The sequence below is a fragment of the Trachinotus anak genome, unplaced genomic scaffold, assembly GCF_046630095.1.
Source record: "Trachinotus anak isolate AG129_WGS33_773 ecotype Australia unplaced genomic scaffold, CSIRO_AGI_Tana_v1 ptg000013l, whole genome shotgun sequence".
Classification (NCBI taxonomy): Eukaryota; Metazoa; Chordata; class Actinopteri; order Carangiformes; family Carangidae; genus Trachinotus; species Trachinotus anak.
The window spans coordinates 9206327-9230100 of record NW_027273864.1 but is presented as its reverse complement, the minus strand read 5'-3'; the positions used below and the strand labels follow the sequence as shown (position 1 = coordinate 9230100).

General features: G+C 42.0%; 1 protein-coding gene across 11 annotated transcripts in view; it reads right to left on the bottom strand.

Moving 5' to 3' along the window:
- Positions 1-23774, bottom strand: part of magi1b (membrane associated guanylate kinase, WW and PDZ domain containing 1b) — a 133793-nt gene that overhangs the window by 37061 nt on the left and 72958 nt on the right. For 8 of the 11 annotated variants that reach the window (XM_071492989.1, XM_071492991.1, XM_071492982.1 and 5 more), the window contains exons 3-9: positions 14128-14247; positions 10756-10998; positions 7619-7844; positions 7139-7221; positions 6207-6242; positions 2322-2379; positions 1217-1341 (exon numbers count right to left, since the gene is read on the bottom strand). In XM_071492989.1, coding sequence (XP_071349090.1) covers positions 1217-1341; positions 2322-2379; positions 6207-6242; positions 7139-7221; positions 7619-7844; positions 10756-10998; positions 14128-14247 — 891 coding nt within the window. Of the gene's footprint in view, positions 1-1216; positions 1342-2321; positions 2380-6206; positions 6243-7138; positions 7222-7618; positions 7845-8904; positions 9061-10755; positions 10999-14127; positions 14248-23774 lie in introns of those variants that run through there. The other 3 variants (XM_071492990.1, XM_071492983.1, XM_071492988.1) reach the window with 2 other exon arrangements.

Below are 23774 nucleotides of genomic sequence, written 5' to 3'. Positions count from 1 at the left end.
CATGTTCTCTAGATGGGGTCTGGACAGGTGCACAGCCACCTTGCTTGTGGAAGAAAACGGGGCTAAGGGCTCAGGGACAATGTGGCCTACCTTGCCAGTTTAGAAGCTAGAGTCAGTAGTGATGGAAGAAGGGCTAAAAATTATTCCGTAAAAGCGACATATTTCCTGCTCTTACATAAACTTCCCACAGAGCAACATGTGAATGACAGTGGTTCAAAAAGTCTAACTAGCAGAGACCTTGTGAAACCAAGATTACAGTTTCACACCTCTATTGGGGAACACTGAGATCATGTGCAAACCCAGGTTGAATGAGTCACACACAGCTCCCTGCAGTGAAAATGGATGTAGGAATTGTGCAAGTAGAACAACCTATTTCTTCACAATGAGCACCTTCTTTGATTAATCACCTTGTTACAGCATCGCAGCACTGATCAGACCGCAACCTTCATTAATATTCTTAACAGTAAGACGGAATCAATGCAGAGGTAAAGAAAAAAAATGGATAAAAACCCCGCTTGAAGGTATTGAGTTTTTTTTGAAGAGAGATTGAGCTTTCAGACGGGAGTAAAGTCAGCAGGTAATCGAGTGGAATCGAATGATTTCTGCTGAATGAGCAGAAGGTGGAGTGTGATAGGAGAGTCCCCCTGTAGGCTGGCCTGCATTTACTATTAATCTCTCTGCAGGGCGTCCTGTGAATGCACAAGTTCAAGACAGGAAGCAGGGGAAACTTAAGGTCACCTATTGGCTGAGTTTTGGCAGCTGTGCGAGCAGCAGTCCTTTTGACACTGCAACGTTATATTACTTTTATTACTGCCACCACTTAGTGCTTTATGAAGTCACACAAATTAAGGAGCAGACTCTCTTCAGCAGGCGCATGACTTTCATTCGAAGCCAAACTTACCTGTCCTCTCCTTGGGGAAAGAAAAGCTATTAAGTTATTACCACAAACAAATATCTGAAGGCAACACAGAAAACAGAAATTAACTTCAAAAAAGGCTGCGCAGTACAGCCGCAAATAATAGTTATGCCTTTATGGAAGGGCACTTAGCAAATCATAAAGCAGTAGCAGGCAACATCGAGAAGATCTGTAGCATTAATTGGTATAAAGACAGACACAATCCCACGTGCCCATACAGACTCATAGGCAGACCACTCACTCACACACATGAATAGAAAGAAAGGAAATGACGCCCTTGGTGGGGGCTTGTGAACGAACCTCGGATGTAGCGCTCACCTTCAGGTGGCTGCTGGCTTTGGGGCTGAGGCTGCTGCTGCTCCAGCTGCCTGCGCCTCTTAGCCTCCAGCACTGGATTCTCATACTGGGTCTTCCTGTTGATATGACTGTGGGACGGTGAAAGGAGGGATGAGTGGATGGAGGGAAGGAATGAACGGCAGAGGGGAACGAATAATAGGAAACACAAAAAATAAGAAGAGAATACAGGAGGTCGGACAAGAAGTAAATACCAGCAGGAAAGTGAAGCCCGACGGGGAGAGAGGACAGACACAGAGGAGAGGAGAAGATAACAAAAGAGAGAGATAGGGTCAAGACAGGGAGGGGAGACATAGTGATAAGCTTTGATTAATAGTGGCGCACAGTGGCACAATACACATGCATCCATCCACATGAACAGCAAAACACCTGTCTGAGACACGCACGACACAATCACACCCACAAATCACATCGAATAAATCCCATTATGATGATGGCTTAATTCAAAGAAACTACAAATGCCTCTCACATCACACACCGACCCTGGGAGGTTTCCTCCCTAACCTGCCAGCTCCGAAATATTATACCTGAGAGCACCATATTACACATCAAATGAAGGATATGGTGAATAATGTGTATTACAGAAAAAAAGAATTATTGCAGGCACAAAGAGGAACAAAAAAATAGAAACGGCAAAGCCTTGAGCCTGCAGGTGCTGCTTTGAAACACATGAAATATATTCATATTAATGCTGAAGCCCTGGTTGTCACACAAGATGAGATGCACACACATGCACACACACGCGCACACACACACACACACACACACACACACACACTGCATGTTTTCCCAAATGACACACACAAAATGGCCTACATTTTCCAGTCTACAAAGACCAGAATAGCTGAGGCAAAATCTGGCTGTGACATCACACACAGCAGAGCTGTACACACATTAGAGCTGCTCCTATTTACAGACAGGTCAAGAGTTTCTTTTGTCAGACCGAAAATGTGTGGAAGCATTTCTATTTACGCCACGAAGAAAAATGCAAGCCTGGGTGCAGCATCAGCGTGTGCATTTGCATATGAGTGTATGTAGTGTCGTCACTTACTCAACATAGTAGACCCCATACACTGGATCGTCTATTTTCTCCCACCCTGGTGGAAGTTCTAAAAAAAATGGAGAGAAAACAAAGACAGAGTGAGACAGCAGAAACAAGGAAAGCTCAAGGCTGTGAAGTTGCTGGAGGCCATGTATTGAGCCATTAGTGGCAAGGCCAGTGGAGACCTTTTGCCTCTCCATTGTGTTTGCCTGTCAGTCAGTCTCCAGGGCCAGAGTGACTCAACAGCTTCACAGGCTGACTGGCTGCCCCCTCCGTCCCCTCACACTGCTGACATTTCCACACATCAGATAAGAACAGAGCAAGACCCCCTTGGGCTGAGATGGATGGATGAATGGAGGGATGGAGAGATAAAAGGAGGTGGGAGAAAGGAGTGGTGAGGGGGTCAGACAGCTGGAGGGACAGAAAGTGTGAAGAAAAAAGCACAGAGGGAGGGACAGGTGAAGGTAAGAAGGAAAGGAAACTGGGGCAGGGAAGGTGGAACAATTGAGGCTTTGTAACCAGAGTGCAAAAACACACAAATATACTGGGATTGAAGGGAGTTGACTCTGACAACATGTAGCAGGAAGTCAGAAGATGATTGAAGGATTTTTTTTTGCATCGTGACATATGGCTTTTTCCCCTTATCTTTTCCTCATAATGAGAAACAGTCCACACAATTAAACAAAGACACACATTTCTAATTAATTTAATGGCTAAATTAGTGAAAAGACATCTGTCCTTGGCTGAACAGAAAGGCTGTGCTCTCTGTCAGTTTAATTTTTTACATAAGTAACTCGTGGTTTCGTGTGAATTACCTGACTTCAACTGTGCCACCTCCTGCTTAAGAGTTTTCACCCTGACTTGAATGAAAACCAGTGTCAAATGAGGAGGTGGCGTTGAGAGCAGCTGCTTACTCACAGTGATGCAAGCATGCAAGTAAGACATTTTTACAGAAAGTTTAAGTGAAATTCTTGGTAATCCACACTGATTAGGAAAGATATGAATATGACGAGGGCCACTTTAGCAGTGTGTAATTGCCCAATGGTGCAATCTTGTTTCTACAGTGTTTGCCAGAGAGCATGATGCCATTATTTCAAACAGGGCCATCTGATTCAGTTCTATAGTCTGATTACAGCAGCAATGATTATTGGCTGGCCTCCATATAGATAATGTCAGAGGCTTCTAACTGGCTACAAACACAGATTGTCCAGTAATCCTCTCCTGTGATGTATACGTTTTACATATTATTACCCTCAGCCAATTATGCCTCGCCCTTTGTGCGAGTAGATGGTAATTACAATCATCAAACTTGGAGAGCCTCCCTCTGCTTTCTAATGACGAGGGCCCTTGGTTGGAGTGGAGTCAGCAGTAGATGCAATAAAAATGCAGGATGGGAATGTTTAAATTGTCTGTGGGCGACACACACCACGCTACAGCCTGGACTGTAGATGAGAGTCACTGTCAGACCCGCTGTGGCTTAAAAGCTAATTAAAATAACCAGGGATAAATTTGCAATCCCACTGTCAATCTGATGCTTGTAAACAACTCAAGCTGCTATTATTCCATATTTTCTTCACCTGCTAAAAGCAGCTTAATACAAAAAGCACATGCAGCAAAAAAAAGCAATGCAAGGTTACAGCATTGGTGTTGTACAGGGTGAACCCACAAAGCAGGCGTGGTGAATTATCATTCAGATGTTTTGAACTGGAACGTTAAATGGAATGTGGTCCCGCCTGGCCTTGCGCAAAATTTTAATCACCCACTTGATTTCACACTGCACTAGCTCCGCTCCTGGAGGAGCACCTGTGTGTGGTGTGTAGTGAGCGAGTGTCTGTGTGTGTGTGTGTGTGTGTGTGTGTGTGTGTGTGTGTGTGTGTGTGTGTGAGAGAGAGAGAGAGAGAGAGAACCGACAGGATGTTTGGTGCTGCAGCCGTCTTAACAGTATGGTATACATTTCAGCAACGCAAATGAAAAAGAAAGAGAAAGAGAATGTTTTCTTCCCACCCTGCCCCCCTCCTCCCACCTCCCACCTTCTGCTATATATTGTGAATTCAAGCGTGATGAATTACACGTTTAACTGTTTGCATCTCATTCTCTGGATACAGTGCTGTGATTGATTTCTCCTGAGTAAGCATGTGCTACAGAGGGAGACGGTGTGTGTCTGTGTGTGTGTGTGTGTGTGTGTGTGTGTGTGTGTGTGTGTGTGTGTGTGTGAGGATTTGTGCATGTGTGTGCTGCTGTTCATAAAATGCCTGAGTCTGCTCCTCCTCAGAGAACTGAAGTTAATTGCACTTCTTTGTCCACCTGTATTGGAGTTTGCTGATCAATAATTATTGAACGTGTTCATCCAGTCGAGGGCTGTCTTATGGACAGGGACCTCGCCCGATCTGATGTTTATAACATGGCAGCTGCTGAAAATGCTTAAGAGTGGAAGCCTGATAGATGCTGGGCTCTTTCTGTCTTTCATTTGTATTGCTGTTTCCTGAAAACAGCTGTCTGCTACTGGAGAAAAGTGTGAGAGAGAAATAAATAAATAAATAGAATTGATTAGCACAGCTTTAGCCGATGATGAAAAATTATACTCAGGTCCGATACATAAACAGGAAGCAACAAATTGAGAATTAACAAAACCCTTTCATATCCCATTTTACAAAACTGAAAATAATTACATATCAAGCTAGCACAAGTATTTTCAGGGAGGGGTCATTTTTTCCCATGACAATAGGAATATGCATTCAGCGTCATTCCAAATGTTTGAATATGATAAGCACACAATATGAAATTAGTGTATTTATTCTTTTCATCCCTGCATCTCAATGTTCTTTCGGTTGAAGTCACGACAGGTTCATCATAAAGGGGCTGGGACAATCATTAATCAGTTATCTCCTCTGATGGAATGACATCATTCATTACCAGTGCACGGCACAGTCTCCAGACACCATTTATCCTGCACAAGTGGCCACGCTGCTGTGTCTGATAGGCTGGTTAGTGCTGATGGGCCTCGGGGAAAGAAGGGCCTGTTGCTGTCTGCCTCAGACAGACGCCCATTAGGAAATCATCATTATAAACATCTTCTTCCAATCAGCCGTCGTCTCATGTATGAAATGACGGCTCGTTGATGTGGGAGTGTGTTGTGTGTGCGGTGTGTCTGCTTGGCTGGTAGCATAAGGGTAAGTTGACAGTTGTGTGTAAGACCAGTTTTCTGATCACATACAGTGTGTGTGTGTGTTTGTCAAAGCCACAGACTGAGGTCAGGCTAGATAAAGGTCAAATCTCTGATAGCATAATGTCTCATTTCGAGAAGATTAGAGTCACTGTCACAGTCACCTCTCACCAACTGTCAGTGACTCTGTATGAGCTGCTCGTGGTGGTGTTGGGCACGCGATTATGTAGATTTGCAGTATTAACTGCGGTCACTCCATTACCTCCACTGACCCTTTTCAACCTCTTTAAATTCAGCTGAAACTATCTGAACTTCAACAGTGTTTTCAATGTGTGTAAACCAAGGTGACACTAGTCTGACTCACCAGATGTAGACTGTGGGTATAAGCCTGCCATTAGGCGGCATTCTCCTCTCTTTCTGAGCTGTCAACCTACACGCTGAAAATAGCAAGTGTTGATGAAGGTTTGGATTGCGCAGTCACACAGCTGATATGCGTCTTTGCTGTTTTTGCTGTGTTTTCTTTGAGGGGAATAAGCCATTTTAATGACAGTGCTCACTTTCCCATGTGCAAATGTCCCACCAAAACAAGTCCCAAAACATTCTCCAGCGCTGTACAGACTGGTCTGCCTATGTGAGACTAAAGTGACACACACTGGCAGTGGGATGACATAGTGAACGCTGGGTTGACAGATGTATATCAAACAGGGTGGAGGAAAAGAAAAGATGCCTACCTAGGTCATTGTCCAGCTCCTCTGTGTGTACCCCTTCTGTTCAGGGAGATGACGCCACAGCACCACAGGATCGTTGTTGAGGGGAAAGAGATAGGGGGGCAGAGAGGGGACAAGTGAGTCAGTTAAATGCAATAACAGCATACGGCCACTGGGTGGCAAGAGTTCATCAAAGCCAGAGCCTCAGCTTCATGTGACAATGCATGGTCACAAAAATCTCAAGACATGTTTCTACCAAATGACTGAATCTTGTGTGGTTTGAAGCAACAAAGGAGTAGAGCTGGAGCATCGTGTTATCCAATCTGAATAAAATCTTATTTATCTTATTATCTTTAATTACGCATGTGTCTACTTGTAACTGTACAAACCACATGTCCCACCACCTCATAAAAATACAGTATGCATGTCTTTTGTGTGTCTATATGGAAGCATTCATGGTTGAAAATGGTGTTAAATGTCTATGAGCCTCAGTGTAGGTCAGGGATGATGCCAGTGATGCAGTCAGTTCCTGAGAGCTGTGGGACATATTGCTCTGATTAACAGCTGACAGACAGAGCAGAGCAGTGCCACCCATTGACTGCTCACCATTCTCTGTGACCCAACACTGACACCAATGGGCTGCTGGGGGAACAGTAATATTTTTTTTTAACTCAGCTGGGTCGCTAGCATCTAATGCAGAGTTGAAAGCCAATGTCCCAACTGATTAGCTGATATACTTAAGCCATCCATGGGTATTCATCTTGAATAGTCTTTTTAAAATGAAGAGACAGCTTGGAAAAACCATGGACATTAATGTGTAGGAAAAAAAAAAAACTAACAACTAACAACAGCCTGACAAACTCCAAATCACATTCCTCATACCCACAAACAACATTTAGAAGATTTCACATAAACAAACATAATCTCATGGTAATCATGCTCTCTCATGGACGTACCATCATCCTCACATTCTTCCAGGGGCTTCTGAGGCTTGTCCAGGCACCGAGGGTCTATCCAGGAGGTGGTTTTTGTATTGTGGCTAAACAGAAAATACAAGCACAAAATTACCTGAAGGTAACAACAATACTTCTAAGATGCTGACGGAATCTAAAGATTGTAATACATTATTTTTAAATGAAGATTTTCTTGTTCATCATGAACCAATGGACGTGACAACTCAGTCCAATAACATTAGTAACTCTGTTTTTTAAGAGATCTATTGTCTATTTACAATATTAACAAGAGTCAACAGGAATCAAAATCTGTGCCCTTGTAAAAAAAAAATAATAATAATAATTAAATAAATAACTGTATATAAAGATGTATATTTATGTACATATGCGTGACAAACTCATATAAAATAACACTTCTTTGGAACTTTCAAGTGAAACTTACACAGAGTTTCAGTTTCATGCAGAGTATCTTGAGTTACTTACTCTATAAAGTAGACCTCTCCGTTCTCGGTGTAGGCCATCTCCCAGTTGTCAGGCAGAGGTCCCAGCGGGTCCTCCGGGGGAGGATGGCTCAGGTGAGAGTGTGTCTGCTGTGTGCTCTCCGTGGTGGCCGGTGGTGAGGGGGTCGTCCCAGCGTAGGACGGGTCACTCTGGTGGGGGGCGAAGGGTCGCACCGAGTGATGAATCTCGTCTAATTCACTAGAGTCTCCTGGGGGAATTGAAAACAAACATGGCTTGGTGTTAAGAACACTTTGGTCAGAGGAGGCTGGTGACACTTTCAGGAACAAAATATAGCTGTGACAACAATTTCACAATAGGTACCTCAACGGAGGAATCACCAAACATGTCAACTAAAAATGGCTTTCACAGAAACAGATGCTTCCACTTCTGTAACAGCTGCTTAGGACTCAGTGCCACTAGACACAGGGCAAGTTTGAGCCATGCTGCTCACATGACAGACTGTTCTACATGAAGAGAAAACATTTATGAGTGTAAGGAAAAATGGACAGTGAAAGGGGTCAATCATTTCAGATTTGCATTCTTTGTATTGAGAAATCTCTCTGACTTGTGTAGTCTGAATCCTTCCATAGAGTAGATCAAGAGTTTTCAGAAGGCCTCATCGTGCCTCACCCCAAAACCTTTACATGTATTTTTTTTTTGGACCACACAGACACACTACTGTAGAGTATATCTATTTATCCTCCACTACTTACTACAGCTATAGAGACGTTCATTTCAGTTAAGGCAGCTGAGTGGGCAGTTCACACCTAGAACCGTGGCCTCTGAAGTGCTATCACCTAGCTTCCTGTTATCTCATTTTCACACCCACCCTTGACTGGCACCCTCACAGATCTCACAATCACAGACGGCAAATAAACAACTTTTGGTCCCACCTTGTACAAACACATGGCAGAAACAGCTTTAGGGCTGAGTCAGCCTCTGTACAATGCCTGCTGACCTACTAGCACACAAGAGGAAATATGGAAAAATGACAGCAGCAAGTCATTTCATTCAAAATCATCACTAACAGAGCCCCTTTAAAAAACAGCACTTATCTTGACACCATATTTCTAAACATTTTAAATGAATAAAATACAATCTTCCTCTAATTCACAAACACAAATAGTCCACCAAATACTAACAACATCATCATTAAAAACAATGTCAAATACTGAGGTTATGCTGCTTGCAGCCAGATGGCACTATTCTACATTTCTGGACACATGGATACAGGCAGATGTAGTCGAACTCAGAGACCACTTACTCACCAATCAAAGAAGCTCTTGTATTCTGCAGCCCCTCACCACACCACAGTGCTCTCTTCCTCCACGTCCTTTGTGCTCTTTCTCCTACTTTTTCATTTTCTGAGCTTATCCTCCTTCACAAAATACAAACCTCCCTTGCTTCTCTCTCTATGTCCAATCCTTTTCAGACTTGCCCACTTTACCCCCTCTCAGGCACTCCCCCTTTCTCTTTAATTTCCTGCTACCTTGTCTCCACTTCCATCCCCTCCCACTTCATCCATCGGCACTCACATTCTCCTTTTCTTTCCTTCCTAACAGAACTGCAGAAACTAGGATCACATTCCTGTGTTATACTCCAAGCTAAATAAAACACAGCCTGTTCTCAGGCTGCTGTCGAAGACGGCTCTGCAAGCAGCTGCCAGTGTGCTCACTGACTTCAGGTCTGTTTGTTTTATAGGTGTCTGCCACGCCAGCTGAAGGAGTACGCAAGTCGTGATGTAAGTTCCTAAAACAAGATGTTATCATACAGCTACAGCAAGTACATGAAAAAGATAGTTAACTAACAGGCCAGTCACATGACAGCTGTTGATGACTTTCAGCCTGGTGGTGAAGGTGGAAAAATGTAAAATGTGGAAGGTAGCTAGCCTGTACACAGGGTTTATCAATACCAAATGTGGCACTTCAGTTGGGCTGCTGCCTGTGCAAGCATGCCAAATTTAATTTAGTTTGGAGTACGCTGCCAGCCTTGGGCCTGTTCCGGCCTGGTATTTTCTATCCTAATAAATGAAAATTGTGTCTAAATCCATTTGAGACCGAATTTCTTTTACACTGGGCTTCAGAATGTGCTTCAAATGTGTCTTTGGTGACCACTTGTTATTGAATTTTGCCTCCACGCTCATGGTGTGAAACTGCTCAACAAACAAAATGCACATCTGTGCTCAAACAAACTTTTAGGAAGGGGAATGTGGGGAGTGTTTGTTGCTGCAGCTCATGAAGAAAATGCAGACAATAATGTGTGAGTGATCAATTCATATTAGGGTTGAAACTGCATGGGATATTCATGGTATGATAACCGTCACAATATTTTGCACCAGTGGTGGAGGAAGTATTCAAATCCTTGTCTCAAGTCCTCTCAACAATTTTCAAAATAGTTGCTAATTTACTGTCCGACAGTGGAGCCGGACTGATCCTGACTGTAGCTTTAACACACACACACACACACACACACACACACACACACACACACACACACACACACACACACACACACACACACACACACACTGTCAGCCCCCTGAGACAGGAAAGTTTGTGTCTTCCTTCATGGGGTCGGATTGGGGTTGGTGTGTGTCTGTTTGTGAGTCAGAGGTTCTTGAACGGACAGACAACACAGACGTAGCTGGGAGCCTGGATTATTTCAATGATCAGCGTTTATGAACAGTGTTTAAATGTCACTAGGTCATTAAACACCTGAAAAAGAAAGCAACACGAGTGCCATTTCACCAGAGATGCACTTAAAAGTCAGTCACTTCAGGATTTCAGTTTTTTGAGAGCGCACTCACATTTGCATATGAACAAATATTCCGCTTTCTTCTATTATGACTTTAGATCATGTTGAACCACTGAACTGAACTGGAGACTTTATTTCACAACTGACGTCCTGCGTCTCAAGGTTTCTGTCTGGCATTTGGAGAAACTACCTGGGAAAAGTGACTTCCAACCACATGAAAGGAGAACTTCCTGCTTGTGTGCAGCTTGAAGCATCAACCAAAACCTTTGCCAAGAGGTGCATCAATGCCACTATGATCCACCCACATACTCTGCCTTTTTTCTCTTCCTCTCCTCCGTCCTTGACCCCCTGTCCTCTGTACGTACCTGTAAAGCTACTGTTCATGTCAGGGAGGTCCTCGTCGTCCTCCTGCTGCTGCTCTCCAGGCACTATTCCAGCATTGTGCATGTCATTGTAGGACTTGGTGCGTCGGGGAGTGGAGTGCTGCGAGCCCGGCAGGCTACCGCTGAGCCCGTCTGGCAGTGGGGCATCACCACCGCTACCGCTTCTGCTAATCACTTTCCCACCGGGGGGCTGCACCGGCGGCTTGGGCGTCCCATAATAGTTACCTAGGCAACAAAGAAGAAGTCAGGGAGGGGGGGGGATTAAAAAGACAGAGAAAAGAAGGGCATTTTAGTAGGAGGACAAGAGAGGAGGGGTCAAAGGGTTTTTGTGTGTGTGTGTGTGTGTGTGTGTGTGTGTGTGTGTGTGTGTGTGTGTGTGTGTTGGAGGGGGTGTAGTCATAGCCTTTGTATGCAAATAGAGAGGCTGGATTTGTCTCTGGGAAAGTGTGAATCTCTGAAGCAAACTAGTTAGATCTAAATAAAGTTGACAACCACTTTGACCACTTTGTTTTAACTTCCCCAAAACTAATGGATGTTTTACCCCAATGATATTTCACATCATTTCCCGCTTTTATAACTCAATTAAGCAGATATTTTGTGAGTCAAAGTTGATACACTGGGTTCCATACACTACCACAAAATCTTTTGCAATCAGGTAAATAAGCTGCAGTTTGCTTCTAAGTAGTTTGTAAAAATTGTCTGAAGATATTTTTGTGAAGCAGCCAAATTGTTCTCCAAGCTAACAACTTCAAAGGGGGGGAGAAAAAAAAACATACAGAGCTCATTTTTTCACAAATGAAGTCATTTTCATCCAAAGTAAGACAAGGCAAACCTGAAGAGACTGTACCATCAGAGAACCAGAATATAAAGCCAACATCTTAATGAGACAGAATGCTATAAGCATCCAAAATATGAAGGCAGTGGAAAAAACAATGTTTACTCCAGGTGGCAAAACTACAATAAAAAAAAACACATTGGCAAAGTACTTTTAATTTTGAATGGAAATGAGCAGTTTTCAAAATATTCTTTTAATGTCTGAACCAGTCGAAATGTTTCACATGGGCCTAAAGTGCCAACATTTAAAGGCCAACAAACAATCATATCATTGTATTACTGGAACACACATAACATCATTTCACTGCTGAACACGGGTTGAAAGTCTGTGCCTTTGGGTGTCAGAGCAAATATTTTAATTGTGAGTCAAGCACATTTGACTGATCTAATAAAGTGGCAAACACAACTGAGAGCCTTATTTGTCACTTTGGTTTCAGCTTCCTTGTGATTTGTGGTGGTTGGCAGACAATGAACTGGTGCATGGTATAATCTCTTGGATCATCCCACCCCTCTCTATGACCCCGTCTCCAAGTTCAGCTGGCTGGGACCCCAGGAGCCTGATGTTGTGGGACAAAATGTCACACAACTAGCTTGTCTGAAGCGTGGGGAGACCCGTAGGTTTAGCTCCTGATTTCCTGCACACGGCCGTCAGTGCACATGAGTAAGCTAGTTGCTAGTCAGAAGTCCATTGGCTTTGATTGCTTCTCCTGGCTTGTTGTCGGAGGGAAATCCATTGTTATGGAACACTGAACAAGCTAAGTGGACAGAGCAGAGACTCTTAATTAAACATTATCTGAGTGAATGGAGGAGCTACATGCTAGTGTTGTTGTTTACAGTCCTTCCAGTGTGTCACTAATGACTTTGGTTTATCAGCAAAGCAGAACTGTAGTGGACTGAATGTGACAGATGGTTTGTGGCAGGATCACTGAAATTAACTTCTCAGTTTTGTTGTCTTATCAAGAGTCAGGAGCAGATTTTAAACAAAAATCTACGGATCCAGTTCCAGACATAAACACCAAACATGGCCAAAATAACTGTGATGGGAAGACGGGGCAGTGACTGGATCATAGACTGAACAATTAGACTTATCAGCTGTGACGTCCAAACCTTCATAATTTGAAAGGTATTTGTGTGTATGTGTGTGTGACCCATACAAAACATATACATTTTTTCATGAATTCACTTTGTGATGCTGTTTACATGAAAGAAGAAAATCCTGATTAAGGACTTTCACACCAATTTTTTCAACTTTCAAGCAAATCTTCTTTGTGCCGTTCTTCAACTAGTGTTTTCCAACATGTCAGAGGGGTACTTGCAACAACCCCCTGAGAGAGGAGGTAAACATGTTGCTCTGGGCCATCTGACTTACATTTATGGTGAGGGCAAAAGGAGCAGCACACCAAAGTGCAGGAGAAGTAGAATTTTTCCATTTGAGAAAACATACAACATGTCTTCTCGTGTATCGAGGGGATCGTCTGCTGAGACATTAGTGCAATAGATTTCTTTCTGCATGACTGCTGAATGTCAATGCAAAGAACGAAGCCCGTGTTATGTGACTCATAGGGACTGACAAAAAACCTGAGGGTGGCGGGCCTGTGTTGAGCGCCTGCTGGAGGCAGAGCAGGCACTTTGGTTCCCTCCTGTTGTGTCTGCAGATGCACCTGTACAGAGGTAGGCTGATTGGCCTGTAGAGGAACACAACATGTCTGCTTGCTGACAATGTGCCATGGGTGGCTGAGTTAGGCGCTGGCTGGAGGTACAGAGGGACTTGGTTACCCACCTGTCCTGCATCAGCTTAAATGCCTTTTGACAGTTTGAGTGTGTTCACTTATTGACACACAGAGAAACGAGAGTGAAAGGCGTCTTTGAGAATCAAAGGCACAGCAAACCAAAAACATCCGGTACATCTGTCTACTGGATCATGTAATTAAAAAGCCACTGATGTTTCATTTTGATCCTCTTGGCATCTGAAACTTTATAGTTTATTGTTATGGTTTCTTTTACCTTTACTCAAAATATGTCAACATGATGTCGCTTTCTCTTTGCTGGGTCACTTATTCATGAAAATAGATCAACTACAACATGGGTCCTGCATGCAAAGTAGAGAACAGTGCTAAAAGAAATATGAGGTGCATATTTACCTAACATCCTGTAGCTTTAGGGGAACAGGCAGACAGGACAGATCCATACTGTTGCTCCAACCATAAAGGACATGGTGGCATGATGGATCTGTAGGAGTCTGTTTGCTCAGAGCTGCATTCACAGGCCTGAGGTCTGAATTTACTTTCAGCTTTTTAAAATCTGTTCTTATACGAAGTTCTTCTCCTGATTCTTCTTTTAGTGATTACTTTTATCATTTTAGAGTGTTTTATTTCATTTTACTCTACCTCAATTGTACCTTTGCTCTTATATCTCCCTCCCAATGTTGTGTAATCTGTTTAAGTATGTTTTGAAAGGTGCTATACTTAAAGTTGTCAGACCCACAATACACCCAACTTAATGTGTAATTTTCTAATTTACCTTCATACGTTCCTATTTCCAACAGGGTTCCACTCTTCTCTAATTCCAGGAAGTCCTCCACTGAGAGGAAGTTGTAGTCCACGCCACTAACTTCTCCTTCACGTGGGGCGCGGGTTGTACCTGGAAAACAAAGACATAGTAGGTATTAGTAAACTCATTCCACTCTATGTACTATTTCAGATACATTATTTCTTAAAAAAAAGTAAATAAATAAAGATACACCATCTAAAAAATGGTTTAGCAGCCATTTTTCTTCTTAACATGATATATTTGACAAATGTGCCATGGTTTAAGGTAAATAAGACAGGGGGATATACCATATCTGGGAGATAATATTTATAATGCTAAATAACTTGCAATATTGGTAGATAAAAATCACAGATAACGTGATAGCAAGAGCATCTCAGAGCATTCATCACTGCACACGGATAGCAGACACTGATAGAGAGCTGATCCATTGTTTGCTATGATCGTCCCTCACACTGGGGTAGAGTGTGAGGTATCGTAGTAGCACTTTAGTGGGATCCTGCCATATGTGTGTGGGGGGGGGCGTGAATGTGTGTTGTTTGGCATGTAGCCGGTGAGACTCGAGCACTTGTCGTTAATGGCTGTTGACAGTTGGCGTCAGTGGTAAACAGCTTTACAGCAGAGACAATGGTGAGATGACAACACTGAAAACTGGTGGTGAAAATCATACTATCTTTTTCTTTCTTTTAAATTTTCTTAATTCTGCTGCCTTTGCTCTCTTCAGTGATTTGGTCTTTGCCTTAACTAACTCACATTTCCCCACATTTCCCCTGTTGTCTGGTAAAGGTTATACTCTCTACTGTTTTTATTGTATCCTACTACAAAAAGAAAACTATTCTGTCAGTGGCTTAAGAAATGGTTCAGTTTTAAGATTCCAGACAGCGCCACTACAACACATCTTTCTCATCTTGGTTGTTCTGACACACATCTGTTCAGTGACAACAGAGGGCTTTCCCTTCTTCCTGACTTCCATCCCTTGCCTTTCTTCTTCTCTATCTCTTGATCTATCTGTCCCATCTCCAGTCGGTTGGAAAGCAATAAGCTCGTAAAAATAGATGTGTGGGGATATGGGGAGAGGCTCCCACTGCAGCCACGTTCAGTGACACTGGTGATAAATCACAGATGTGAGGATCCTAACTAAAGCAAGCATACCTTACACTCATGCAAGCATACATTACATGTAAGAGGCATACATGTTGCCCAGCTCTAGGGATGTGGAATCTCTCACAGAGTACTCTTCACATGCATCAATTTGATCCCAGAAGTATCACAATCACAGTATTATTCTTTTACAGAGACTTGGCCATTATCCAAAATATAATGTCTCGGTGTAGTCCAGGAATCACACCATTCACCAATATGTTCCTATCTGTGGAAGTCTTTTTTTAAATAAGTACAGTCTATACTTGGCTATACTCTATTAAATCATCTCTTAATTAATTATAAAATTTTTACAAATTGATTGCAAGAACTTCATAAAATTAATCATTATCACTATTATTATTAATTTACAACCTGACTCAATTTTCTCTCATGAATTATATTAACTATTGCTGTCTGAACACCAATAACAAAAATAGTAGCCTACAATTTCCCCCACTGACAAATCTAGACTGAACTTTAAATTTAAAGTTGGATTTGCCAGGATGATTGATCTTTGTTTATCACACTTTATCACACTTTTGACCCTTTTCTAGTAACAGTGGGTTGCATTGGGTTGAAGTGACGCTAACAAATATGCAAAGTAAAAAGTGCTGGGCTGGTGTTAGACTAACACACAGATGGGCTCTCATTCATTGTATTGACCTTGGCTTGCCATTTATTATTATCCAACTCTCAGCGATGAACCAACACACATTTGAAACCTTTGCTTTTCCAGAGTTGAACCTTAAACCTTAAACCTTAAGCTACAGTCAAAACAACCTGTCAACCACAGCAACTGAACCAAACATGCTGACCCATTATTCAACAGGTAAACAGTAAAACAAATGGGAAGAATGCATTAATCTATGAACCTAATAAAACAAACCACAGATAGCAGCCAACGGTGACTTATCCATAAACTAGCCTACCATTTGAACGTCAACATGACCCTGAACATAACCTAGCCTGAAAATAGGAGAATGTTAATAATTTTCCAAGACAACAGGATATTACACAGTTAACTTTTTCTCTCATTTTCCATGCATTTTCCATGACTGCAAAACTGGTCACCTGTTTGCCAGAGCATGTAGGAACCCTGAATACAGAGTACACAAAGCAGTGAAATGAGGGTTGAACTGGACAGTAGGAAGGACTGTGTAAAACTGCAAAAAAAATGTTGTTTTTCCATATTATGAAAAAAATCAGGAAATACCGTGATACTCAATATTATCCAATATCAGCCCAAGTCTATTACAGGCTACTGTATCACAGCACAGAGAGACGCAAAATCTTCTTGTGCATCACTAGAATTCATTGTTTAGTGCCCGCAAACTTCCAAACACTTGTATGGAAATTGATTTAAGGTCAAATCCCTCTTGAAGTCTATCAAACAAACTGCATCAGTTCACTCATTCCCAGGCACCAAGTCTTTTACAGAATGTCAACCTTGGAGAGTCCTCAGCCGAGTCCGAGCGTTCAGCCGACTGTCAGTTCACTTTCCACACAAAAGTGCCCATTCATTCAACTCCATTTAGACACTGCTGCTCTTAGAAAACTAAATAGGAAGTGGAATTGTGACCAGTATTTCAAAAGGGATAGAAAAGCAGAGGCTTGGCTTAGATTCAAGAGTAAGACACTGTCATCGCTATAGGCCTAATTAATTCAATACCCCCTCCCCACAAAAGCTCCATTGACCAGGCTGTGAAATAGAGTGAGGAGGAAAGACAGGTTGAGAGTTGGGCACAGAGACTCCGGTCTACAGTTGGGACTGGAGGAGCCAAACAACAACTCTTCCGGATGTTGACCTCTAAAATGCAGACGAAGATACAGAGGGAGTGAGACAACCAAGGCAAAGAGTTAGCATAATCCCGCTACTAGCACATACCATGAAGCCCTGGAGATTAGCTGTGAGGGTGTTCGTCTAGCGCTACCTGACTCCTAGCTTAATGGCTTCAACATCTTCACTAGCTGAGAGTGGTGGGTGGACGTTGTTTAAAAAAAAAAAAAAAAAAAATTCATCATTAGCATTTCAAGAAGCACCGAAGCGAGCTTTGAGATTTTGGCAGGCGTACTGTAGCACAGGGAGCTTTGAGTCGCTGCTGCTGCATCAAAACACATTAATGCGTGCCAACAAAAACAGTGACTGTACTTTCTGACTGTATAACACACAACATTAAATTATCCAAGACTGTGTGTTAAAAAAAAAAAACAAAAAAAACATGGAAACAGGAAAGCAAAATGAAAGTGATTTCTCTGTTTTCATGCATCATGCCACTGGGCTGTTGCTAGGGACAACCCAGGAAGTAACGGAAATAGAGAGAGAGATGAAGGGAAGCCACATGAGGAAGTTTTTGTCCTCCAGTGATGACGCAGTCCTCTGCATCTCGTATGGCTTCACAACTCCCCCTTCAATTCCACAACAGAAATATGAGGTGTGGCTCAAAGGCCTGGCCCATAAATGATGCATGCAGAGGAAAAATGAGAGTGGGAGAAAACAGAAGCGGAAAGAAGTCAAAGAGAGAAAAAAATACAAACACTTAGAGCGACCACATTTACATAGAGTGCAATGAGTTAGTGCTCTGATTTAACTGTTGACACAGGTTTCTTACAGGGCGGGGCCTCAAACCTCGATGCTCATTAAGTAGAGACTCACTGGATTGTGTTTGTGATGATGTGGCTTGGAAACCATCGAGAACCAACGATTTGGATGACAGTCAACCTCAGTGAACTGTTCCTCTACGACACAGAGCACAGCCTGATTCATAACTGAAGTGGCTTCTCTTTACGTCATATTGTCAGAGTTTCCCTCCAGTGTCAAACCTCGTCCTTCTTCCATGTTGCCACAGTTGCATGTTCTTATGGCTAACTGCAAAGTCTGTAAAATAGATCTGAGATTCAATAATATTGAATATTGTGATATGTCCTGCAGTATGCAATATTTTTCATAATACTGAAAAAAGGTTGTTTTTTTTTTTCCTTAGTTTGGCAGTTTTGCACAGTCTGCCCTGCTGCTGAGTCTGACCTTCATTTCACTGCTTTGCTTACTGTACGTTTTACACATTACACAAAACAAACTTTGAACTGCTGTTTAGTGGCAGCACAGATTATACCTGAAACATAAAGTACAATAATATCATTATATTATTATATATTATTATATTAAAAAAAACAATTGAAACATGAAATACAACAATGCAAATATGAGATATTCAATTTTGGATATTGCCCAGGCCCACTGTAAAATACACTTCAAGGTACTCTTATGTCAGCCATGTTTTTTGTCTGAAAACATCTTCACAACCACTGTGCGGTAGAGCAAGTGTTGTCAAGAAGGTGGACTGCTTTCATAGGTCACAAAATACCACAACATTAAAACATACACATAAATAAACATGTTCATGCTCTGCCTCTGAAGACAGACTACATTATTTATAAAAGTCGGACCAAACTGAAAACAAAGTCTATGTAGATGACTTGAACACAATGAGCTCCAGTGACTTGTCAGTCACAGAGAGGCTAACTTGAGACCAAGGCCTTGGGAGCAGCTACAGGTGAATCAACCATCTCACAATCACAGAGAGCAAAAGCCTCTTCTCCCTTTTAAAATGACACTGCATTTCCAAGCAGCCCTTTGTTGCTGTTGAAATTGTTGGCAATATTTGACTAAAAGCGGCAAAACTAAAACAAGAAGTGAACATTACTATAAAGGCTCTATTTGTAGCAAGGTCTGTTTTAGATTAGACCACAATATATTGTGCAGGTGTCTGAGTTACTGTGTCCGCTCCCTTTACACAGTGCTGTAACAAATTCACAGCTTATGTTTGCTCTCAGTGTAGCTGCAAATGTTAACTAGCAAACCAATTAACCTAATATTATTTGAGTCTCTATAGAGGGGTAACAGAGTGCACATCTCTGCTGCTGAACTTAGGACAACATTTTGTGAAGCTGCCATGTTTACTGCATACTAATTTGGTGTATTTGAACAATTAAGATTTGAAATGCTGTGAGTCAGCAGCTTCAAATTTAGAGCATTTAGAGCTCGACATAACCTTTGGTGCTGCCCGCCCACCCCTCCCTCCCTCTCTCTCCCCATTGATCCTCTCATCTGTCCCTTTACACACAGACACAAGGCACAGTGTTAAGCCACCGTTTCCCTCGGGCAGTCCAGCAGAGGGTTGACTCAGATGCCAACACTCACGCAGGAGTGTTATGACTCCTGTGCATGTGCATGTTTGGCTTGTAATGGTACAAAAGGGTCGGGTAGGAAACACCTCGTTACAATCAGCAGCTGTTCCTCCCCCCTACCAGCCAGCTCACACGTACACACACACACACACACTTGTCTAGTGACAACGGGGAGGAGGTGCATTGCCACCTAATGGCATGGTCTGGGGCTAAACAGGAGCTGTGGGCGGAGGGTAATCACTTAATGCGGCTTTATGCACCCATCTCCCCTGCTACACAAACGCATACACACAGTTTCATTACTGTAACAGCGACAGTGGGAGCACTGTCCTGTCTGTGCAGTGAACCACCAACAGTGACCACATTAGACCCCCACAGTGAGGAGAGCAACCTAAGAGTTCAGCACCTCTGCTCTGCATATACACTCACTCAGCCTTGAGTAACCTTAATGCAGTTAGGGCTGCAATAACAACAAGCACATTAAGGCCATATCACAAAAGGACCATGCAGACCAAGTTACTACTGTTCCTCCCTATTATCTGTGAGAGAAGCTTGTTCAAATTCATCATTAAGCAGCTGTTACTGCATCTTCTTTGTTCTCTCAATGTCCCATGTTCTTTAGTCTGATATGGAGATATTTAAGCATTAACGTGACCAAAACACAATGAGACTATGGGCACTTTCACACTGACAATAGCTCTATGGCAAAACAACTCAATGTGCTAATGCACTGCATTATTGTGTGTGCCTTGCTGAAGGCTACAAAAAATTAAATACCAGCCAGGACGTTCAGTTTGAAGGCCTCTCAAACATCAAGACACAGCCCAGTGAGTTCTACTTTCTGGTCAAATTGCCCAATTGCCAAAAGTCATCCGGGCAGTTTTCCTTTTCTCATCCATCTCTCTTGCGAGGCAATTTATTATTTATTTATTACATTACACACTTTAGGGGGTTTCACCTGGTATGTAAATATTTGCAAGCATGTTTCCTTTTTACTCTGCGCCACAGAAAAAGTAGAGCCAACACCAAGCAGTTAAATTAGCAGTTAACCCATGTAAAGCTGCAGGATTGAGTCAAACTACGGGTCAGAGGCTCAGGGTTGAGAGCACCAACTCGTTTTATTATCGCCATGTTCACCAGGTGATTGTTCCTGCTACTATCACTCCTGCACTAAGGAAGCCAACTTACTAACAATTACTGGCTTGTGCATCTCACAGTAGTCATAACGAATTGCTTGGAGCAAGTGGTCATGGGCAACAAAAAAAATGTATGTTGTCCATCCAATTAGGTGACTCCGGTTTGCACACTGCAACAACTGGTCCACAAACAACACATTATCTTTTATCTTCGACACCATCCTGACACATCTGAACAGTAAAGGACACCAGGATGTTACTCAGTGACTCGAGCTCATCTTTTAATACCGTCATTGTCTGGAAGCTTTCCTAGATAGGTCTCAACAGTCCATTAAGACTTTTAACTCTCACTGGGAAATCCACGGTCTAGTCAGGTTCAGCAACAACACCTCCAGCTCTCAGCCCAATGCTATTTATGCTGTGACTGGCCTTATCAGCAGTGGAATAAGAGCAGCAAGGAGACACATACAAAGGCTTGTCTCTTAAGGTAATTAAAACAAAAGAAGATGGCCATGGACTCAAGGCCCCTCCTGATCATACCAACAAGGAATATCAATTATGTCAGTGTGAACTGTACTGAAGGTCTTTCCTCAGTAGTAAGTAGGGGGCGTGGTATGTCTCAGACCTCAAGTCACCCCAGCACATAAAGAGGAGAACAGAAAACCTCTCTGCTGTCCATTCAGGAGATGCAGCATCTATGAAGCTTCCTGCACGACTGAGGACCCTTCTCATCCTTCCCACTGTTTATCCATTCCTCTACCATCAGCTAGGAGGTCTTATAGCCCCCCCCCCCCCTCCCCCCATCAATGTCTATCCAAACTAATATGTCTAAGCAACATGAAGAACCTTTAGCACTTTGTATGAATGACGCAATGGTTCATTGTATTCCTAACAGTGTACATGAGAATCTGTTGCCATTTTTTTGTTTTACTTGGGTGGATATATGTTGTGTTTAACTGTTTTTTAATTGTTTTTTAAATAGCTCTCTGTGCACCATGGCCTGGTTCCACGCTGATGCATCCTCATTCTTCTTATGCAGATCTAATCTCCTCCAGCCAGTATCACTGGGAATAAAACACCAAAGGTTTGTCTGCCTAAATGGAGATAGTGTGCAATCAGTGAAAACAGACAAGCTGAAGGTTTAAACAGAGATGTACACAAAGAAATATTTGATTTCACTCTTTCTGGTCTGATTATTTCGGTTCCATTTGTGTTCTTTTGTGTAAATGACCCACAAAGTGAGGGCATATGAAAATTTGTTTTTAGCTAATGGCAAAATGTATTAAATGCCATCAGTGTGCACAGACCTCAACAAACAAACAAACAAATTGATATTAAAAGCTGAGACAGACACAGAAATAACAGAACAAAACTGTAAGTCCTTTAACTCTCTCAGCTTCACAACTTAAACAGGCCGGTTCCCATGACATTTTCTTGTGCAGTGGGGGAAAAAATTGGCAAGTAAAAATATGCTCTTGACTAAAAAAAAGCTAAAATGTTGTTGTCGGCCTTCTTTAGTTGAATCTCTCAGTGTCTGAAGCTTTGTGTAACTTATTTCCCTCTCATTATATTTGAAGAATTGGTTATTAGCCCCTGTGAAACGGGTTATCTGCAGCTTTGAACCCTATTTATCTCTACATGAGTCCAAGATATCATTTTGCCTTATTTGACTCACATTAATATATATTTGCACAAATTCAAAGCTCCATTCAGTGATATTATCAGTATTAACATTCAATGAGATAACTTCCTGTGCCCTGAGAAAGGCTGCTCGAAATCATGATCCCAATGAAAATCAACACAGCACCCTGAAGCTCCTCACAGCTCTTCGTTTTGTTTACTGGGTCAGTATTTAGACTGTATGGTTGCCTCCTCCATTTACTGTGTACACAACCTGTCCAGCATGAAACAGCAAAGAGCCAAAGTAAACCAGTCATTACTGAAGACAGTCAAATATCCTGAAAGCTGAGGACAGATAGATTTTTTTTTTTTTCTGGACGAGGTGGATTAAACCAGAGCCAAGAGTTGAGTATGGGTTAGCAAGACAAAGGGTTCTTCTATGCTTCATATACGACTGCAAAATTTGGGTTTTGAACGACTGTTAAATAGACGTCTGAATACATCCTCCTCCTTCGGCTGTGGTAAATTATGACAGGTATTTTTCACTATTTCCTGATATTTTACAGACCACACAATTAATCAATAAAATAATCGCTGGAGGAATCAATAATTAAATGAATCATCAGTTGTGGCCCTAAACTGTTTTCTAACACTTTAACCCTACATACTTATGAAGCAGATTATATTTTAGGCTCTGATTCTTCTTGTCGGCTTTGGAGTTTTTCTGGTGGTAAAAAAATGATTTATGGGCTCTTAAACGTAATAATTGGATAGTACATAGAATGCTGCGAGTCTCCCTGAGTAAAATGTTAAATTCTATTTTTTTTTTTACAAAACTTTTTTATTAAAATTGTGGCTTCTGAGGGTTTTTTTTTTTTTTTTATAGCATGACCTTGGTACTAACAGTCAAAATGTTCTCCCTTTCACACAGTACTTCAGGTTGGGCTTAGAGAGGCTCCAGTTACACCATGATATCTTTCAGACCACAATCAATACATGACAGCAACTGGTCACAACCCTCGCTGTGACCTTGGCCTACCTAGTTTGTCTACACTGTCACTCAGTTTACAGAGGATCAATATCAGATCGTCTCCTTTCTGACGTCTTCTCATCATGACTGAACTGTGTTCATGATTCATATCTTCCTTCAAGGACAACATATTTTCACCTGTGTTGCGATATTAAAAACCACTTGCAAGCATCAATAACAACCTGCTTCCAGGCAGTTACTTAACAAGATGATAACTAATGACAAATCTATAAAAAAAAAAAAATCTATTATCTATAACTAGCTCTCATAGAAGGACTTCATCCAAAAGAACAGATGCTCATTTCCTTCTTTGACTATATTGTCTTCATGGGTTACCTCCTCAGCTAGTGCTGAACAATCAAGAACCTCTACCTCTACCTTTATGGGGATAAATTACAGATACAATTCTTGGATGTCACACACTAAACAAACTACTCACATGCAAAACCTGAAACAGACCTGGAGCTTTAAATACTGTAAAACAAAAAGGATTATTTTAATGTACT